The 23,306-nt window shown below is 39.0% G+C and overlaps 1 protein-coding gene across 5 annotated transcripts in view; it reads left to right on the top strand.

Annotated features, from left to right (window-relative positions):
* Positions 1-23,306, top strand: part of ptprua (protein tyrosine phosphatase receptor type Ua) — a 391,037-nt gene that overhangs the window by 175,721 nt on the left and 192,010 nt on the right. For all 5 annotated transcript variants that reach the window (XM_017431881.3, XM_017431879.3, XM_017431882.3 and 2 more), the window contains one exon: positions 8,178-8,449. In XM_017431881.3, coding sequence (XP_017287370.1) covers positions 8,178-8,449 — 272 coding nt within the window. The remainder of the gene's footprint in view (positions 1-8,177; positions 8,450-23,306) is intronic.

Here is a 23,306-nt window from a genome sequence, read left to right as displayed (position 1 = left end):
TTACTAGTTAAAAAACATAGTTTTTTAGCTCTAACTTGCCTAGTTTATCTTTTTAATTTTTACATTTGGTCTGAATCTAAATTCCTAATATAAAACCCCTCAAAGGTCCAGTCCTAATCAAACTTTTGAACACAATCTCTTTGAATAAAGGGGTTCTGGTTCAACTCAAACTAATTATTGCTTTGGGTAGTTTCTGGGCTAAAACTCTTTTTGATGATACAAACCTTTCAACCAGCTGTAGAAATATATATGTAACCTCAAACATGAAAAAAATAAAATAAAATCTATTAAACTCGGACATACCAAGTGTTTTCCAAGACGATGAAAGAAAATGAGAGAACAGGAGAGAACAAAAAATAAAAAATAAAATTGGTTGCAGAAAAGTGCACAATGAAAAATCAGTGCAGCAGCCAGTGACAGGAATGAATGACTCTAGCTGTAGTAAAGGTGCTACTATACTATTCTGTCAGCAAGCAGAACTGTTAATTTCTAACCATTCATTCATTCAAACAATATTTGGGTTACATGGTAAAGTAGCAACACACCTGCTTTTGATGCTGCTGGTATGGAACCCAATCAGTGTCAAGTGTTAGCAGTCCATTGCAATATTAGGGACAGGACCACATTCTACTGTGTAAGATTGTTTTTTGTGTTTGCATAAGAAAAACGTTAAAGATTATATATATTGATTAGAACAAACAGATTAACACTTGTTCAGGTTGTGGTTCAGATATTTTAGGTATAAAAAGACCCTGAAACAGGGCCAATTCTAGCCATTTTGGCACCCTAAGGTTTGGCGCCCCAACCAACTTGCAATAGAAGCAGCATCTTTTTTTTTATATTGTCTCCATTGCCTGTAGAAGTGGTGGTGATGTTAACTTCTTCCATCTTCTTGTTTTGCCAAGCTGAAGTCTGCTTTGACCTGATGGGGTCCTCTGCTGACTAACTCGCTCATCACTGTATCAGACAGGGATGGGCAGACCGCAGGATCAGTGGTGGCTCGCTGACCGAGTCGCATACATCTGGATATGTTGCCCTTGAAGGGGTGTTCTCAGGCTGTTGAATAGATGCAAATATAAAGAAAGGGATTGTTTGATTATACACACACACACACACATATATAATCCTTCAGTAAGCATACATTACAACACATGAAGTAATTCAACTACAGGAGTGACACAATGTTAAGAAATTTAATTTATATTAATTTAAATTATTTTTTTTAAGTGGATAAGTTATTCTAACTTTAATATGTCCTATAGAGAACTTGAATAAATACTGATGGTTGAAGTCCATATTTCATTGTGCTACTTTTGCCATAATATTAGAAGTTGTAAGGCAGCTTTTAATACTATTGGTATTCTTAAATAGACTAAATAGACTTCTTTTAAAATGGTCAAATGTATGGCAATATTGCATTCAAATGAAAATTGGGATATGTGAACAAGCTGCAATTCACACTGATTTCTGTCACTATGGATATTTTAAGGTTTGGGCAGTTTGTTGGTGTTTCATAGCCTCCATGTGTGGACAGATAGACAAAAGCCTTCCAGATGAACAGACCAGAATGAGTTTTCATGTGTAAATGATGACAGAGAGTTTGTGAATATTTGAAAATGTTTTCTCAAAGCATCTGTCCAGCAAAACATGGAGCTGCAGTAGCTGGGTACAGTATCTACAGTAGCATTATTAGACAACTTTGTTTTATTTCAGTGTAGTTAGCCACTGGCTAGCACAAATGAACAGAGCATTCATTATTGTTAGAAAAGATGACAAATCTCTACACTGGAACCTTTTTTCCACCTCGTTTTTTCTCCAGAGGGCTTTGACGAACGTGATAAATAAGACTTGTGTTTGACATCTGTCAATAGGACTTGCTACCTGAGACACACACTGATTACTTGTCCCATCCCCCTCTTCCACTGGGACAGGTCAATAATGAAAGTCAACAGGGGGGGTTGTTGTTGTTGTTTCTGTATTTGTTCATTTTTTTTTTATTTTCAAGATGGACTCAGAGCAAAAGCACCAGCTGGGGCTGCAAACCATTACGACTTTTTTATTTGAAATTTGTATTTTTTTGAGGGCTCCTGCAGATGGTGCCTTAGGCAACCACCTATATGGCCTATATCAAAAGACCTGAGAACTTTTGAATGATTGAAAGATGCATGTAGTTTGTAAACCTTGGATTTATATCTAAACACTGCAATAGTTTTGATCACATGAGAACAATGTTGGACAGAAATTTAACGGTGTGGTGAGCACAACTGATTAAACTAAAAAGGACTTGACTCATTTCTTTAAATTTTATACCTGAAACAACAATTAATGATAGGAAATTCCATGTACGGTCCTGTTTTGAGTCATTTTAATAATGCTTTTGAAGTTTAGATTTTAAAGGCAGGAATGAACACTGAGTCAAACAAAAGATTCAAGTTTCATTTGAAAGATTACTGTTTGTTAGTAAGTTGTTTTTTCCTAAATCTTAAGGTAGTATCTCACCAGATGCAACTGCTGGAGACTAATTGGTGACTCAAAATTGTGAGAAAACTGAAAAGAGGCACTTTTAGTTTCAGTCTCACCCTGGTTGGATTTTGTGCAGCCCACTCCTTTACTCAATAGGTAGCTTTAGCAAACCTGAATCTGAACGAAATCTTTTAACAGCAAAGAGGACACGTCTGCACATGGCTCACTACATGGAATGGATTCCTTAAAGATGTTTGAATATAATAAGAATAACAGTGGCAAGGCTGGAGCTTTGTATGGTTGCTGCCTCCTCCCCACTCCCACATCTCCCCATGCAATTTTGTCATAAGGACAGTTGGAGACTTGCCCTCCAACAATGAGGCACTCCTGCTCTTACAGCTAAAGAAAAAGCAATTTAAGCACACAGCCCCCCAGGAGAAGTTGCTCATCAAAGCAGCAGCAGCAGCAGAGGCCCGAGCCAGAGACCGCTCAGCCTTCCCCTGCAAGCAGGTGAGGGAGAGAAAAATATCAGTGTTGTCCAAAGAGTGCAGCCAGACCTCAGAGGACAGCAGCTGCTTGTTATCACAGGATATTTCTGGCAGGTTGACGTCTCATCCGTGCTTTTTGGGGCAAGGATAGCTGAACTGAGGGAGGGAATGGATAGCGGTCAGGCAGGCTTTGTGAAATGCATTTTAAATCTCTTCATATCCAGTTTGTCCATAGATCTGACCAGATTGAGTTACATGTATGGACTGATAAGATTCCAGCATAAATCTGACTATGCAGACACAACACGCTTCAGGTTACACATTAAACCAGGAACAATACCAAATATTACTCTATAATCAGAATGACATGGACATTTTCTCTACAACTACACTCACAGTATAGCTTTTTGCTATAGACAAACAAGTACCTGCACTCAGAAGTATCCTCTTTTGGAGCTCATTGAAGTGCAAAAAGACTGAGTTTAGTTTGCACACGGCATTGGTTACCTGTGGAAAATGTATCACCTGCAAATACTCTACATTTTTAATGACTGATTTATGCATTTACTAATAAAGGCTTATCAGCCGCCGCTGACCTCATAAATGTGCCAGTGTTCACATCAAAAAGAGCTCAATATCTGTTAAATTGACAGAGTTAAAACCATTATTGTGCTGGTTAAGTTTGATTAGCTGCCGTGGCCATGTTGAATTGGGTTGACACCAAACATTAATCAATGATTACCTGCTGAGAGTTTCACTAAATTGTGTCCAGTGCTTCATAAGATGTGTTGGTAACAGAAAGACAGTGTTGATTTTAACAGTTAATACCAAGATTTAATGCAAAGATTTTGTAGAGGATGAGTTCCAGCTACCACCACCCCAATCTGTAGCCTAATAGCTGTAAAAGTGACAGACATATAGCCACTTTTGTGATATTTTGCTAAAAGGGAAACAAGGTTGACTCCATCTATTTAAATCAAAGTTTTAAGCAAAAATAATTCTTGAATGACGTGTGCTTGGAGTATGTGTTGGGGATGACCACATTGAAGTTTAGGTCATTGACTGAGTTAGTGTTTCCAAAGGTCAGGTGGCTAGGGCAGCTATTATGAATAAAGTTGTATCTGAAAGTTAATAAGTTTTAGACGTACCCGCATTGATTACTTTCAGAGAGCGATATTAAAATCCAACCAGTGTTCTATGAGATATTTTTCTGACAAATGCACACACAGACATGGACAAAAACATCATCAGTTTTTCTCATTTAGCAGCGGGTGATAACCAGCTGATAAAGCTGATCTTAGTGTTGACATTTACACATGTGTTTAGCAGTACTGCAGCATTAGAAAATGGTTTGTAGGAAAAGGAAAGAAATCAGGATTATTTGAAAGGACAAGAATGAACAGGAGGAACTGATAGAAGAGGGTACCTCTTACTCCTGGGAAGGTCAGGAAGACATGGATGTGAACTCAGTGTGTGTGTTTATGAGAGGAAGGTTGTGTGTGTGTGTGTGTGTGCTGATATCCGTCCTGCATGTCAGTGTGTAAGTATTATCACCATCTCTCTGGTTTAAGCATTCCCTAGGCTGCCATTAGGGCCTAATAACTGTGTCAGTATGATTAATGGCAGGAGGCGAGGCTGTGATTGCACTCTCTCTCAACTGCAGCACCGAGGAAACTACATTACCCACAATACTCGCTGCCTACTTAGACTGCAAACAGCACCAGGCAGGTATGGCTGCATGCTAAAGATTTTTATTTGGAGTTAGTATGCTCTCATTCTCCTGTGTAACATTAAACAATTGATCCAACGATGAGTGAAAGATTAGATTTTAGCCCTGAGGGAGCTTTGAGCAGTCTAAGGTAATAAATTCATTAAATAAATGATCAAATTTATTGTGGTAGTGGCTGATTATTGTCCTCAATGCATACTTTGAGTGCACAACACTGAGCGACATCTTTGCTTGATATCTTGGCATTAACTGTTAGAGTCAACCTTGTTTGTCTGTTAGTACTTCCTAGAAACTCTTATTATATAATTATCAACTGTACATCTGCAACTTATTAACTTTTGGGTGTAAAACTATTCAAGACAGCTGCCCATTTGTTTAATTTATCCATCACACAAAAGGATATACCTCAGTGAATTTTACAGATATTAAAGTAATACTTGGTGCGGTAGTAATTGAAAGTCGTTCCCAACCAGGGCCAGGTGCTATAAGTGGGCTCACAGGGCTCCAAAACATATACAATAAAGATTTGAAAGACAAGAAAATTACTGTTAAACAATATTTAAAGTGATCATTTAGGTACTTTAAGCTTATTCAGGATCAGATGACTCTGAGGGTCATTTTAAAGTCTTTCCTAAAACTAAAACATTGGTTGACATTTACGTCAGGTTCAGGGAATCAGTTTGTCCTTTTGTGCTGTTTTCTGTGCTGCTGGCTGTTGCACAATATCCAACACTCTTCAGTTAACTAAACTGTATTTGTTTTTTTCTTTTCCACACTCTGATAAAACTCCTCATGTTGCTCCTAACTCATATTTAATCATGACTTTTCAGTTGATAGATATGAACTTCATTTTATTTTTACCAAATCCAATTTTGTTTTGGAAAAAATGGCCTTCCTCCCCATCAGCTGCTTAGCAGACTCATGATTGAGTCATAATTTATTTTCATCAGCTGGCAGTTTTCAAATGACAGTTTTTCATAAGTCCTAATGAGTCAGTTAAGGCCTACCAGATTAATGATGCCCAGAGATCTCTAAACCATCATGAAGGCAATATTTTTTTTTTTCTTTTATTTCTAATTGACATATGGTTGAATGAAATTTAAAGCCTGATTCATACTCCTTGAGACGTAAAGACATGTGCTTCAGTGGTGAAACTCTCATCGTTCTGAGAGCCCATTCTTTAAACAAGGTCTGGCCTTAACTTTTTTCTCTCAGGTGTATTTGTCATCTATTGTGTGATTGGTCAGAACTTTGTTTATGAAGAAAAGCAGGTGAACTGCAATGGTGTCATTTCACTTCAACTGCTCTGCTGAGGCTGCCATCTTTAGCTAAACTTATGAAGATAGTCAAATGATGAAGAACTTCTGGAAGGACATGTTGCAGTTAGGAGACAGGGAGGAGACACAGGCGGCTTTCTGTGGATGTGCTGGCCAGGAGAGAGTATTCTTCAGCCAGGCAGTGTAAGGACACCTTCGCTACGTTTGCTCGTTATCATTCACCGTCTGCCAGAAACGATGGCGGTTTCTTTGCCAAGCGGTGCGTACTGTCTCAGTCTGTAGAATTAAAATTTGTGGTCACAGTAAGAGAAGCAAAAGTCTGTACAGGGTGAGAAGAGTGGAAGGAAGAGAACACTCATCTACACTTATCATGGAGTATAAAATGTCTGCACAAAAAAAGGCTCACAACCATGTAGGCAAGAGGCGATTTCTTCAGATCTCACAGAGTATGAATCCAGATTAACGGCTGCAGGAGGTTGAAATAACTGTTGCAACATATTATTTTAAAGGGTAAATAAGCAGCAGGAGCTTGCAATGAAAGTACAAAATGATTTATCTTTCACCTAAATTTCAGCTTCATATACTTTGAAGGTTGGATTAAAAGCAAATGGCTCCTTTTATTTCCCCCACTGGATCCGTTCAGTGGGTCTGTTCTGTGAGAGCTGGCAGTCCAGTCTGACACCCAGTGTCTCTGTGACGCAGCAGACAACCTGTGGAAGCAGAGCACAGGTAGAAACAGACAAATAACCAGACAGAAACTCACAGATCCTCTAAGCTGCCAACTCTGGCACTCTGCCTCTGTTTTAAAAATATGGAAACGTCAGACAATTTTCAGCTGCTGGAAACTAACATGACAGATTTATCTGAGGATAGGTGTTAGAGGTGAAACTCAGTCAGTTGGATCTTGTTATTTTTCACATTTCAGGACACAGCTTTGCCTTGTAGCAGAGCCTGTGAACTCTTCGTGTTTTTAAATTCCACTTTACTTCTCATGTTTTATGAATGAAGCACTTTTTTCCTCATCTAAAAGGTGTCTTATTATACGGTGGATTAATAAAATTTCAACAAGTCAATAGAAAAACAATCAAAATTTAAATGAAATTTGACAAATTTCACACAGCCAAAAGTGTTTCAGTTCAACAAAATATTTAATGATTTACTAAAGTATTTAAATTTTTTGTGATAAGTTTAAACATTATTTTATAAAATAAAGTTTCTCACATGTGTTTATATGAGAGTAAAGACACATAGAAGTAGTAAACTATTACATCCACAACGTCTCTGCCACAACATTATTTCTGTCTCCTATAGGTTCCAGTATAATTACATGCACATGACCAATTATGCAAATAAGATGACATCATTTAGCAACTTTTAGGACAGCCAATAGCTGCTCTCCTTACTGAGGCGTTGGCAACACTTTTTCCATAGCTATAAAGCATGGCAGGACCCATAGAACAGGAACTTTTGGCTTTATCTGTTTGTGTGTTTGGTCCTATTTCTTTCATGGTTGAAGTGATGTGTTTGTAATTATATTTAATTTCTATTCTGACAAGTTAAAACATTATTGTGACCAGGAGAAAAGCTATCAATGAAGTCTAAAAAAGTTAATTGAGATAGGAGTGTGATTGTATTATATGACACAACAGCCTGCCTTACTCTGTGTCAGCTGCAGTGAGAAAACACCCAGAGTTTCACACCTTTAACACACTGTTGCTTGTTCAGTCTAATATGTATGCATGCATCAGTCTCACTGCACGGTCAATATGATGGCATAGAAATGACTCCTCTCCGCTCCCCTCCACTCATCAACCCCCCCACCCCACAGATACAGGAAGCTGCAGCAGCCAGAATACTGTCTCATTCATTGTGAATGTCAGTGTAAAGTCTGATAAACACTTACAATAGCAAGACAAACATGGATTTATAAGATGAATTAAACATATTAACAGATTACATGGCATGCCATGTTTTACGGTAAAATCCACTTTTAAGGTCAAACTCCCAAGTTCCATCCATGTTTTCCACATCACATGAATCACAGGGCTTTAGCTGTAGGTGAAATCCTCAGATATCTGCAGTCTGTGGAACATGTGGAGGTACAGCAGATTCTTTTTACGAGCCAAAGTCTCTGCAGTAAGCTGAATGCCAACAGTTCTGTGAATAAACATGTGGACTTAAAGAAAGAAATTGTTCTTTTTTTCCATTTTTTCCCACAAGGGTCCTTTATGATGGTGAATTCCTCGCAGCATATGGGGGCCCAGCGAGCGCAGCTGCACCTGCTTCCCCTCAGCGAGAACGACACCCACTGCATCCAGTTCAGCTACTTCCTGTACAGCCGCGACGGCCACAGTCCTGGAGCCCTCCAGGTTTACATTCGAGTTAACGGGGGCCCCAAAGGCAGTGCTGTGTGGAACATCTCTGGCTCCCAGGGCCACCAGTGGCACCAGGTGGAGCTTGCAGTCAGCACTTTCTGGCCCAGTGAATACCAGGTTAGTCAAATGCATGTTTTTTTTAAACTCATTTTCATTTTTTTTAAAACAATGCAAACTATGTGTCCCCTGCTTCTCTGGGTCTGAGATGTCTGGACTGCTCAGAAGGGTAGTTCTCACACTATTTCTCATAAACCAGACAAACTGGGTAGTTGAGAAATTACAAATATTTCACTTACTTTACAGCTGTATAAGCACAATAAAGAGCTACATTTTTCACAGAAAGTTTAATGTTTAGGTTCCATCATAACAGATTTGACCAAAATGGCTACAACTTCATCATTTCTCATCATAAGATGATCTTAGTTTAAACTCTGGCATGACAGGTGGTAGGCAATATGCACTCCTTCAAGGAATGTTACGGTTTTTAATAAAGGCCTGTTGTAATGGTAGTCCTGGAAGAGTTTAGTTTCTTTCAGGTGGTACTTGAAATGTTTTAGGACCGCCTGATTAGTTTTTAACATTACAAGCTTGAGAATACAAGCTCCTCTGTGTCAAAGAGCTATTATTGCTTAGCCACAAGTTGTCTAAAACTGCATCATTTTAGTCCAAAATAACAGGTTTTCATCACCAAACATATATTGTGTTTTGAAGCAAATCTCTAAATCTTTAATATAATGAGTGTAATTCGGACTTTATACTATCATCTCATTTTCTTTCATGTGCAGCACTCAATATTTCCCTCTTTTTCATGCCAGTGTATTTATGTAACCCTCTGCCAATAAAACCTGCTGGTAATTACATTTTTTTCAACTGAATCCAAGCAAACGGCTCAGATGCCAAATCACAGTGACCATATTTTGTCCAGAGACAAAAATGCTTTAGTATGTCTCTCAAAAAAAGTGTAAAATGCTCTACTATTTTATTTTTAGTTATAATTTTCTACAAATATATAAGTATATGTAAGAGGGAATTTATTTTGAGTGAAAACCAGTTGAATTGGAGTTGATATATACACCACCTGACAAAAAACCAAAACAGAAGAAATGGGTCCAATCTGGTTCACATGCAGACCTGTGAGGGGTTTGTAAATGTTTTCATATCTGTGGAGCTGCCATGTTTTTGAACAGGCACCAGAGGGCACACGTTTTGACATCATGAATGGAGCAATACTGTTATTAGGTAGTTGCTGGAAAGTCCAACAGTGAAAGCAGTGAGTAAAAGACAGCAGACTCAGATGACACCAGCACTTGATGGAGTTTGATAGGGGTCATGTTGTAGGTTTGAATGAAGCTGGTGGTTAGATTGTACAATTTTACAGCATGTGGGTCAGCTGACAGATGTCACAGTGGCCCAATGTTGAAACAAGGAATAGTGAGAGCACCCACACACATTGGGAAGGCTCTGGAAGACCCCACCAAGGGGGGATGTTTGTATTCCTTGCACCAAGCATTACAGAACCCTGTGCCATCACAGCCTGACCTCTTTCCACAGGTACTGGATTCTTTCTAACTATCGGTCATCCTGCAACGTGTCTTGATGACCTGAATTAGCAGGACCATGGATTCAGTTCATATTAGTTTATTTATAAAGCACCAATTCACAACAAATGTTGTCTCCGGGTATGACTTTTCATTTTAGTACAGTCTCCCATCGTGAGGAGCACTGAGGTGACTGTGGAAAGGAACAACTCACTTTTGACAAGAAGAAGCCTCCAGTAGAACCACAACCACGCTCAGGATGGGTGGCCATTAGCATTGGCTGGCTGGGTGTTGAGAGGACAAGCAAAAAATACAGACAAACACAGAAGAATGGGTCCAGATGTAGTTTCTATAGGAAGAAAAACAAAGAAAGACAGGTTAATGACAACATCTATCCATACATTTTTTAGCTGCTTTTTTCTTTAGGGCGGTGCCCTTGCACAATGACTGCTAGTGTCTATCTCTGAGTGAATACTGGACAGGTCCAAATCCATCATGGGGACAACAGAGACAACCAGTCATGCTTTCACTCACTCCTAGGGAAAATTTAGAGTTATTAATTAACCTAACAAGCATGTTTTTGGTCAGTGGAAGGAAACCAGAGAACCAGGAGAAAACCCATGCATGTACAGGGAGAACATCCACTGAAAGGGCCTGGGTAGGAGGTGATCCTGCAGCCTTCTTGCTGTAAGGTGACTGCTCTAACCAGTTTTATGTCATGCCATTCTCAATTATAGCAGTAATTGCAAATACAAGCATGGAAAGTACAGAGTGTAAAGACAGCAGAGTGAGGAAATGTGGTCAGTTTGTCCTCCAGCAGTCCAACTTAGCAGCATAACTAAGGGATAGCTCAGAAAACCCAAGCCAACCTTGACTATAGGATTTATCAAAAAGAAACATCTTAAGCATAGTATTAAACTGGAAGTTGGTTCCACCAGAGAGGAGCCTGAGAACTGAAAGCTCTGCCTCCTGTTCTACTTTTAGAAACTCCAGGAACCACAAGTAAACCTGCAGTCCGAGAGTGAAGTGCTCTGTTAGGAAAATATGGAACAATGACATATTTAATATGTTGAGAGCTTTGTATGTTAGAAGTAAGATTTAAAATTCTTCTTTGAATTTGGATGGTTCACCATCCCATGTGTAGGTTGTGATTAACACCAGAGGAGAGAAATTCAACAACAACAACAACAACAAAAAAAAAGAATAATAATAATAATAGGTGGGCTTGTATTCTGAAGTTGAAGACATTTTCCTTCCCATCCAGGCAACTTTTATCTTGTTAAGTAAAGGTAATGGATGAGAAGTGGCAGTATAAAAAGTAATGGTACACTAAAAACAAAAATTTAGAGGTGCTGGTACCTAGTACTAGTGAGTACACTTCAAATACTACAGGAAAGAATAGAACAGCTGTAAGACTTTGTTGTTCACCAATCTCTGGTTGTATCTGGACTGTAGGGAGTTCCTCATCCTCCTGACATGGGCCCAGCAGTGCGCCCATTTTGTTAACTTTGTTATGCATATCTGACAATGTAAACACTGTAAAACAGTCACATGACCCTTCGATGTCGGCTCTTCCTATCATTGTGAAGCAGAATTCACCAAGCGTTGGATTGTTCACCCACTAATAGGGAACGTGTGCTGGGTTTAGACCGTCGTGAGACAGGTTAGTTTTACCCTACTGATGATGTTTCATTTAGTTTCCACCACTTTTACTGGGTTTTTGTACTTTCACTTGCATCTGTGAATTTGTTTTTTCAGTCATGACCCAAACCTCATGACCATAGGTGAGGATTGTAACATAGATGGACCAGTGAACTGAGAGTTTTCATCTCTTTCTTCACCACAACTGACCGAAGCACAACCGTCATTACTGTGGACAAGGTCCCCAAATCTCTCCATCTTCTGCTCCATCCTACCATTGCTTGTGGAAGCACAGAGTATTGTTTCAGCCAATATCTGTCCTGTCTGAACAAACTGAGTAAAACAATATTTTATTAGCTTTGTTTAAATTTAAATCTTTTATTATCTTAACTATTTTTTTTAACTTCCTAGACTTAATTGAAATACAGTATTTACCAAACCACCATACCTCCATTGTCCCATTAAGTTACTGAACCAAACTGAGACATAGCAGCTTTTTTCTCCATTAATTATGTTCCCAATTATTCAAACACCGTGCAGGAATAAGCAAATTGTAGCTGTGTCATATATAGTAGAGGCTCAATATATATATAATTACAGGGGCCATGTGTTTGGATTGTATCTTTATTTATTGGTCAATTTACCTCTGTGCTGCAGTGTAATCAATAGCTTCGTTTGATGCCTGTATCGACCATGCTGCATTATTAGCACCATTGTGCAGCTTGTAAGATTCTCATGACTGCACACGGCCTCGCCTCGCCTCATTACAGCTGATAATTTATCCCCTAATGCTCTTTTTTTTCTCACCAAGCCTGTCGCCTCCCACTTCACCCCCCACCACCCTGAAAACTGCTATTAATGAGGAGGCACTGGCTGCTGTAAAGGATTGTGGGAGCGTGGGTCAGCCGAAGAGTCAATTGACCTCAATTCCATGTGACCCTCAGCGTGTGGGAGGGGTGGTGGTAGTGGGGTGTCCTGGTGTTTGCTTCCATAACCTTGGTGCACTTTGAGGCCCATCTCAATAAATCAAGTCCCAGTTAATGAGATTAGAGGCCTGCCCAGATCAATGAGGACAGCCATCCTCAGCTCTCCTGTCCTCACATTTCCCAGCAGCCAAACAGAGCCAAAAGTAATGATTTTAGCCCCTTCTGTGAGGATCTCACAGGTTTGCCTGCCACTCAGACCCCGTCCATACAGAACAAGTTTTTGTGAACACATAAAAGTTCTTTTTAATATTTCAGCCTTGCATTCACACAAAACTAGAAGTTTAGGAGATCCTTCATGTTATTTTTCAAATCTGGGTTCCAGAGTGAGAAAATCTTTAAACACCACTTTTGTGTTTTTGTGTGGACAGCCTCAACATATACTTTTGAAAACTATGAAGTCATAGACCCACCTCTAACCTAACCTATGACCCCAGGCATGACAGACTTATCAGGGGAAATTCAAACTGCATTTTCTGCAAAAGTACAGTGTGAATGATGATTGCTGAATGTTTTTGCTGAAATGTGTTGAACAATGAATAGTTAAAGTTGAAACAAGCAGAACATAAGCTAAGGTCAGCAAAACATTAGCTAAAAGCTAAAATGAACAAAACAGAAAGTAATAGCTAAAATTAACGACAAACATAGCTAAAAGCTAAATGTAACAACAAACAGAGCTAAAAGTTAAATATAGTAAAAGTGCACATAAAGCTAAAGAGATCTCAAGAAGACAAAAATTAAAATGTATGCTGAAGCAAAATTTGATGAATGTTTTTAAAGTAATTGAATATTTATACCGTTATTAATTCAAACTCTGAGGATTCTGACTTTGGGACAGGGGCCTTTAGCGGGTCTGAATCAACATTTGTCGAGTCGGACAGCAGCGATCAGCGATCCGAAACCTGACTGGTAGTGGGTCAGCACTCCGGCAGTACACCTTCTTTATTGCTGTCGACAACAGAACATTTTCCTTTTCCAGCAGACATTGTTCAGCTGTACAACCAGCAGAACTAATGTGATGGTCTTCTCATAATAAAGTGGGAGGAGCTCCACTTGGGTTGCTAGGTGAGGGGCTGGGTTTGGCTTGGGGTTGCTAGGTAACGGGGATTTTGACGCAACAATCATTTTTTTAACAGGTCATTTTGCAGACACCAGAAAACATTTACTTATTGTCAAAATTGGATGTTTATTTATTTATTTATTTTTGTTGTTGTTTTTGCACTTAGATTGTTTCTAGAAGCAGTAGATACCCAAACTGAAGTACAAAAACATGCAAAAAGTGAATTTTGCATAAGAGTTACCCTTTAAATAAACAGACCAGGCTCATGAACTACATTGTCTTCAACAAAGAAGAGCCAAAAACTCTTGGTAATAAACCAAATAATCAAAAAAGTTTTTGTCAATTTATTGAACTGTCAACAATACTAAAAAACAAACACATGTTGCAGAAAGAAAACACTAATACACATCAAGTAAATGTTTAAAAACATGGGAAATAGGAATAGTTTTAAAAAGCTAACACTTGTGTATGAAACATTTACCTTGACATGCTTTGAACATCATGAGGAAAACCCGTTCCCTCCTTGGACATTGTCCTTAAAAATCATCCATTATGTCCTCGTATTTGGACTGACATATCTCCCAGTCAACACTGTCATGCACTTATGTGATCTTGTTTTTTTAATGTGACACAAAGTAGAAGTTCCACTTCATTGTTACTCCATTAAAAGGGTTTGGTTTTTGCTCTTGTAGTCACCATCGTTGTCTTCTTTGTCTTCTGTTTACATTTCAGTGAAGCTTTATGAGCATGCTTCATGTCTTCATGTCTTCTTTTTTGTTTCTGGTGCTTGTTTTTCATGCTAGAGTTACAGGGACACATACAGGCATACTTACTGCAGCATTTTGGGTCATTCTCTACATTTTGTTGTGGATAGAACATTTCTAGAATTTATTTTAGAAATGACAAGTAAAAAAATGTTTTGAAAAAGTACAAACAAAACAAAACATTCCAGTGTGGACAAGGTTTCAGTGTAGCTGAGGGGGGGATGGGGGTCATACAGGGGTGAGCTGAGACCTACAGTCAGGTTGAATTGGGGAGTTTGCTTTGCAGCAAGGTGTTTATTATCTGGACGTCTGATGTGATCTACTACCCTCATGATGCATGTCCAAGCTGGATGAAGTTCTCCCACCAGGCATATAGACACAAGACAGATTGCTTTATTTGCCCTATAAACCTGAATAATCTGCAGCAGCTACTGATGCAAGTGAAACACACAGAGTTCTAGCTGGAACAAAGAGAGTTTATCTTTTGTACAAAGAGGGAGAACAAATGAGCATAAACAGATGCTTACTGACTTTTTATCGCTTTGCCCATGTGTGTTCCTTTGTCTGTACCAATAGCAAAATATCTCATGAATCACTCAATAGATTTTATGAAACTTTCAGAAAGTAATCATTGGATGTAGATCTACAACTGATTAACTTCAGGAGTCAAACAGATTTGAGATAGCTGCCAAAGCAAAGCAATTTTAGTTAACACCAAAATGGTTTTAACAGTCAATTTTGAGCTAAAACTTGTTGTGGCAAAAGCTGAGACTGATTCCAACTTCTACTCTGAACACTAAATGACTGCATCTGTGTGTAAAAACTTTGCCATTACCTGTTGGAGTCGACTCTGTCTGGTTGCTAGCAAAATATCTCATAAACCACTGAACAGAGTTTAATGAAACTTGCATAAACTGATCAGTGCATGTATACCAGGGGTAGGCAACCCTGGTCCTCAGGGTCACCATCCTGCATGTTTTACTTGTTTCTCTGCTCCAACACACCTGATTTGAATAAATGGGTGATTAACAGGCTTCTGCAGAACATGAAGAAGTAATTTAAGCACTGAATCAGGTTTGTTGGAGCAGAGAAACAAGGAAAACATGCAGGATAGTGGCCCTCCAGGACCAGGATTCTCTATGTCTGATGTACACCTACAACTGATGAAATTTTGGATTCAATCCAATTCAACATTACTGACCTTAATAGCCAAGTGATCTTAAAAATACAAAAAATATTGTAACTCAGCCAAATTTATGGACATTGAGCTAAAATGTGATGTGATAATAGCTGGGCATATGTATGCAACATGTATGTTGAGTGCAACACATTGTGTCATTCCTGCCATAAGATCCTGTCAGTCCTGTTTGTCTGTTAGCCATATATCACACAAACCACAGGACGGATTACAACAAATCTCTCAGAAAGTAGTATCTACAGCTCATTACCTTTTAAACCCCAATTCCAGATGGCTGCCACACCTAATCAATCACAAACACATACCCAAAGAACTAACAAAACATAAAACATATCACATAAGATTGCATATAATGTGTTTTTCAAGGCTTGACTGAAATGGCCTTTCTTTTATCATAAGATAGCCTTTAAACTCTAGTATGAAAGGTGGCGAGCATTATGCATCTTTTCAAGGAATGTTAGTCCTTTAATTTTAGTCTTTCTCTTTTTTTGTCTGTATTCTCAGCAGCTCCAGCTTAGAGCTGAGCTCGGGCCCTGCGGGGCTGGCTCCACTCGTTCATCCACTCGGTGCTGCCGATAAAGATCTGTGTCTGGTGCTGACAGCCAACACATCGGCCCCTGCAGGCCAGGGAGCAGAAGCTCCTCACAGGGAAAGGACAATCACTTCAAAGGGCTCCGAGGAGAAAATGTGTGTGTGTGTGAAGCTGCTGGTGATAGCAGGGGATGAGATTTAAAAAAAAGAAGAAAAAATCACCCAGTAATCGAGCTTCGACAGCCCCCTAGGAGAGGCAGACTGCTGCAGAGATATGATGGACTGTGATCAGAGGTTTCCTCGCCTGCAACTTCTACGTTTTCACTGCTGTCTGAGTTTAAAAAAAAATTGCCGATAGTTTTTGCTTCCAGATGCTCATTGTTGATATCATGATAACATTTTGTGTTTTAAAGGAGAATGTTTTTAAGTTGAACCAGCAGTTTAATGATAGTACAAGGAATAGACCTCTTAGACTTCATATTGATTTGTTCTGAGGCAGTAAAACTTAACCGAGCTGCAGCAGCCGTCTCCTTTGGCAATATAGCTAAACAAATGTCCAGCTTAATCCTTTCAGAGTCATTTTAGTGACTCTTGAGATCAGAAAAAAGAAAAAAAGGCTTTAAAAGAGAATTACAAAAAATCTAAATTAAACCAAACAAGGCAAAGATTTTTATTGCCTGCAGCCAAAAGGCGGAAGCAGAAGATGTTGTTTCTCCTGGTGTCTGTGTTTTTCTGTCTCATGAACCTCTGGATGGATATTATTGAAACTCTCTGAAGGTATTGATTGAATGTCCATCTTCAACTGATTACCTTTTTGAATCAACTTCATTAAAGATGGACCCCACAGCCAGCTAATCTTTAAAAAACCCACAAAAATAGTTATAACGCAGCCAATTCTACACATACTGATCACAGTTTCATGTGGTAGTAGCTGAGACTGATCCCCAATACATATTCTGAGCAAGATCTTTGTTTTCAATTTTTGCCATTAACTGTGTTGAGACAACTGTGTGTTTGTTAGCAATGTAACAAAGACATAAATAAAAGAAGCATAAAAATGAACAATAATAACAATGGATGTTAGCCTTAAATCAGTTTATGCATGTCACTCTTAGGCCCCAAATTTTACATGAAAGGAACTGAAAGAGAACTTTATCTTGAGTATAAAATTATTCATTTGCATATTTACATATGAAAAAAAATCACGAAATTGACTTCCTGACGGCTCAGTGATTAGCACTTTTGCCTCACAGCAAGAAGGTCCTGGGTTCAAGCCCGATGTAGGGCCTGGGCTCTTTCTGTGGGCAGTTTGCATGAGTCTTCTCCAGCTGGTTCAGTTTCCTCCCACAGACTGAAAACCATGAATGTTTAGGCTGCCTTTCAGGCCCAGGCCTCCCTTGTAAGAGAGTTCTGTGATCACAGTGTAATTTACAGTAAAAAAACAAATGTGGCTGAATATTTTGGGTTAAACATATAGCAAAAAGGGTAATTAGTTTGATGGATCATAGAAATGATGTTCAGATACCAAAATATGGATTAATTACTCTGTTTAAACAATAGAAATTTGATCAGAAATAGGAAGCTGATTACTTTTCAAAACTATTTTTGTAATAAGTCAAATTTCTTATCACCCTGGTATAATTATTAAATTATGTTATTACAGACACAAAAGGAGTGGTCTGACTATGTGGGAGATGCTTGTTGATGTTTAATGGAGTTCATGGTCTGGGTTTGAGTTAGTGAGCATCAAAGGTTGTCCTTGGCACGTCTGCAGGTTGATAACCTTTGAGGATGAGTGAGGAACCTTGTTAATGGCTTGATGTGGACTTTCTGGGAATTACAGCTGAACAGGAGAGATAAGGTCAGCCTCTGGGCTGGTCTCCATGGCAGTTGGCTTTGGCTAGCATGTCTGAACCGTCCCTTAGCACGTAGCTGGCTGAGACCCTTAGATGAAGTAAAGAACTCTTGTCAAAATTCAGTTCAACAAACATGATATAACTGTTTGTTCATTGTAGCTCAGATCTGTCTGTAGAAGTCCAAAAACAGGGATCTCAGCACAATGCCTTCTACAGGAACGAAGGAGGAAGAGATGATGTTGCTTCTTTAAAGTCTAACAAGAAGACGAGATGATGTGCGCAGTGAGACCATAAGCTTGTCCAGCCTACGAGGCTGTCCCTTATCTGAAGCAGCCATGCAGGACATGCACATCCTGTCTGAGATAAAAAAAAGAAAACTTCAATCTAATATAATGACATACCTGAATTCATGTTCTGTTACATTTTCAATGAAATTCCAAAACCAAAACATTTAAAGGTAGTGTGACAAAGATTGTCCTAACAGACAGTGATACTGTCAGAGAGAGTCAAATGAAAACTTATATGAACACAAGGGAAATTAAAAGTTTATATTTCTTTTAGCACATCAGAATTTTGGCAGTTGAAAAGGCTCTAAAAGTTTCTCTTTTTTCCTTTGTCTCTGTATCAGGAAGCAGACTATGGGTTTGTTCTGAAAGGATTTCAGGATTTCACAGGCATTTTTTGTGATTGTTGCAGACTAAAATGCCTGATTTTGCGGGTATTATCCTAAAAGTTGCGATGAAAAGTTGTGATTTTTTTAATTGACTAAAATCAATAAAAAAAACAACTTTTATTATATAAACCAAAAATACTTCCTAGTTTTGTAAGATAATTCCCAACAAACATTGACATTCTCACAAGGTGCTTTATTTGAGAACTTTGATAGCTTATAAACTGACATTCATGACCATTTCTGGATTGTCCCTGGTCTGCAGCTCTCCTCACACGTTTTGCAGACACAAAGTGTTTGTCGATGCGTTTATGTTCCATAATTACACTGCAGGACGTGCAAAACAGCTTTCCCCCACTCTCGTGCAGCTGGGGAGGAAACTGGTTTGCGACCGCAGTGAAGTTAGTTTCAAGTTGGATATTGGATATTCGCGCTCCGCAGAGTTAGCGGCATCTAGCTCACGGCTGACCCGAAACAGGAACGCTAATGTCGGCCAGTCGTTCTCTGCCGGCCCCTTCTCTCACGTGCGGTGGTTCACTTAGGGACGGCTGGCCGACATTAGCGTTCCTGTTTCGGGTCAGCCGTGAGCTAGACGCCGCTAACTCCACGGAGCGCGAATATCCAACTTAAAACTAACTTCACTGCGGTGTTTTGCTAATTCTTTGTGGACAAATATGAATCATTAGCGCACATTTTGGCTTCAGTCGCTGCTCCTGCATGCTCCCGGCAATCTGATGTTAACAGGAAGTGACGTCATGTCTTCTTCGTGAGTTATTTGGGGTTATTTTGTATTCCACCATAAATATTGGGTTAAAGTTGCGGGAAAGTTGTGGTGTTTTGGGCAAAGTTGCACAAAGTTGCGATTTCGCGGGGTTTGCTTGATTTTGCGTTAATAGTTGCGGAATCCTGGAGGGTCTGCCTTTGTCCAGCATAACACATCAGTTTTAGGCACAGGCCAGGTACAGGTTTCTTGTTGAAGATGTGATAAATGTTTTTCTGATGATCAGACAAACCTGATCGTTACATTCTGCTACAGCTAAATATTTCATCAGCCACTGGATAGATTTTCAGCAGATTCTTAGATGCCTTAAAACTGCAAAAATACTTGATAAAGCCAGTTAGTACATCCAAAACTAACCTCTGCATGGTTTGCCTAACGAGGACATAATCACTTGAAATAATGAAATAAATTTATGTATTTGACTTCAGATTTGGTATTTCAACACAAAACTGACAATGAGGAAAAATAAAGTTTAACAGCTGTGCTTTACAAAAACTGTGATGTTGATGTCACTGGCAACCCATCATCTCAATATTTCTCTTGAAATATCTTAGTTACTGTTTTATTCAAACATTAATGAATGTAGAAAAATACGATCCTAATGTTTGGATGATTAAATTAAAAAAACAACACAATTGTGTTGATTAAAAAGATGGATAATGTGACAAACTTTCATCTCATAGGAAGATATTTACGTTTTTTCCTTCCTAGAGATTTATGTCCTGCTGACCTTAACCTCACCTATACCATAAACCAAGTCTTCATCATGGAGACTTACTTTTTCCTGAAGCAAGTCCTGTCAATAAATCTGCACCCTGCTTATAAGAAAGCCTTCAGCAGTCCCCCACCACCCTCAGCACACTGCAGCAACCACTGTGCTCCTCACATGCTGCAGAGTGAAGGTGATAAACCCGACTGCTGGTCACATATCTACATGTTTTACTGCCTCACTGCCTCTGATGGTCTGTTTCACTCATTCCAGCTGAGGGAATCAGTTAACAGAACTTTGTCGCAGTTTTTATTCAACACATTTCTTGAACAATTGCAACCAAGAGGCTAAAATATTTCCCCTCCTGGTGAGTAATAGTGTGTACTTAATGCAGCCCTGTAATGAAAACTAAAAGCTCTAAATATTAATTACAGTGCAAATCTTATTTTTATTGCAGCCCAGTATACAGCTTCCACTGTTTGATTTTATGTATTTGCTACAAGGCCTTTGGGTGATGCCGTATGGATTTTGCTCCTCTACACTATTAATTCTCCGCTGCTGGATTTCACAAGCCAAACTCAGAGCAGCAGGAGGTGCATATTACAATCCGTAACTGTCCAGCTGCATCCATCTTCCAAACTATCTGCATTTGGCGTGGAACTTGACTGCTCATGTGTTCCTCGTGTCATTTCCTTTGGTTTGCCAACGCTGACACGGAGCCCCTTCCTGTGATACGTCCCCCCGCTGCTTCCAGAAAACCAGAACTCACTTCACCCTTCACAGATTGTGCCTCGACTGTGTTACAGGCTTTTTGTTCCTTCTGCCCGTTTTTGTTAACAACAAAAGCCAGAAAGGCTGGGAGCAGACTGGAGAATGAAATCACCTTGAGCTGGATATTCTTTTCAGGACAAATCCATCTTTTAGATTGTTTGCAGAAATAGATTTCTCTCAGTGCACTCCTGTGTGGGGATGGGTAAAGGTTGAAACTTTGCTATCAAATATTAAAGATACCATCACCCTTGTGGTGACAAACAATAACAGTGGTGCTGCAGCTTCCACCACTCTGCTTCTGTTTAAAGCATCTTTTTTCCCCTCATTCTATCTTTTCTGTCTTCTTATAGAACATATACATTTTGTATATCATTTTCTAACGATGGCCTTGAAAACTTAGTGCAGTACAGAATAAGATCAGCTACATCAGCAAGAGAACAGCACATCCACTTCACACTGACTGCATGTGTGTGAGGAGGAAACAGCCTGACAGAGACAGCAAACAACATGATATGCAAATACAGATACAGACTTTTGTCAGTGTCTGTGGTGCATTTATATTTAGATTGTCAACCACATTCAAAAACAGGCAAGATACATAAAAAATAGGAGCACAGAAAATGCAGAAAGTACAACAACAGAAATCTTAACCATACAAGGATAACAGAACCATGCTGCAACATCCAGAACACAGTTCAGCTTATTCCTACTGAAGAAAAAGACAAATATAAAAATGGTGTCTGTTTTAGTATTAAAATAGGTTTTATTTTAGGACAAAACCCAGACATCCCTCTTCCCATGTCTGTGACACACTCCAGCTCCACATGGGGGATCCCAAGACACAGAGGATGTATGTGACCCCTTCTAGCAAAATGAGTTATATTGTTTGTTTGTTTTTTTTATTTATTTATTTCCAAATTATTTATGTCAAAAGTTTCAAAATGATATATAGTTTGTTGAAATTTAGCTTTTTATCATGTAGCTAGCAACAAGCCAGTTTTGTAACCCAGAGTACCAGTTTGAAAACACAACTTTTATTGGTCTGGAATGATGTCGTCTGGAACTCGACCCCCATATTTCAAAAGGGGAACCCCCACAGCTACACAGTGATGTCACACATTCTTAGAAGGACCATGGCAACCAGCAGAGAAAAACTGTCTCTTTCAAAGGAAACTAATAGGATTAGAATTGAAAGGCTTATTTCTGAATACATATCTGTTTGAAAACTTTGATTTAAATGTAGATGAGGAAGATTATATGCTATTTTGGTTAGTTGGATCACTAGATGGTGTCTTTATGGACATGTTTTTCGCAAATCTTGATTACGGCAAAAATGTATATTTTCACTGTCCCTGCACTGTTGCCTGTGTTCAATATGACTCATCATGCCAGAATGTGTCACATATCATCTCTTCAGAGGGTTCTGGGTTTGCCCCCAAGTCTGTTTACCTCCATGTTCCAAATACAGAAATGTGAAAGAAAATGGATGTATGAACTGATGGATGTATGAACTGATAGATGTATGAACTGATGGATGTATGAACTGATGGATGTATGAACTGATAGATGTATGAACTGGATGGATGGATGGATGGATGGATGGATGGATGGATGGATGGATGGATGGATGGATGGATGGATGGATGGATGGATGGATGGATGGATGGATCGATAGATGGTCAAACTAACTTGGAAACCAAATCAAGCGTATCAATAAGAAGTACGTTTGTTGGTGTGTAAACCATCAGGCATGCTTGCAGAGCATCAACTGTCCATCTGCAGAGTAGGACTTGGGTTTCAAACTCTTATTTCCAACGTTCAGTGAATGCAATGCATTATGATGTAAAGAACCCATACATTTTTTTTTGAAGAGACTTTTGTTCCCATCTGACAAAAATATTACAATTTAATAAATGCATGAGTTTAACTAATGGTAATCAAAATTATTTCAATTAAACATTTATTGAAAAACACAAAAATAACCGGGACACTTCAAAAATATATAGAGAGCATTCTCACTTAAAGGAAATAAGCAAGAGTAGTGCTGCACATAAACAGCAACAAGCAGCATTACTGGTGTGTGTGTGTGTGTGTGGGGGGGGGTTTCTCGTGTACAGCACTCTGTATAACTCATTTCTTCACTCCAGAGGAGTGTCCATGTTGATAACGTCCCACCTTGTAAACACAAAGGTCTTCAGTAACTTAGCTCTGGAGCCTTGAAGCCAGTCACAACCTATTCCTAACAAAGCTACCACTTAGCTATTGCTAAATAAAGCTAAATTTTATCTGCATTTTATTTTCTCCATAAACAGCATCTGATATGTAATTGCCAAATTGGAAATACTAAGAGTGCAACTCTTACTGTTTTCACTGGTAGCAATAATGCTTCTCCAGAAATGAGCCCAGAGACTGGTAACTTCTTTCCTGTCCTCCTGTTTCTCTTGGGGAGACAGGGGGACACTGGTCACATGT

Source organism: Kryptolebias marmoratus, linkage group LG5 (assembly GCF_001649575.2).
Source record: "Kryptolebias marmoratus isolate JLee-2015 linkage group LG5, ASM164957v2, whole genome shotgun sequence".
NCBI lineage: Eukaryota > Metazoa > Chordata > Actinopteri > Cyprinodontiformes > Rivulidae > Kryptolebias > Kryptolebias marmoratus.
This window is presented reverse-complemented; position numbering and strand designations above follow the sequence as displayed.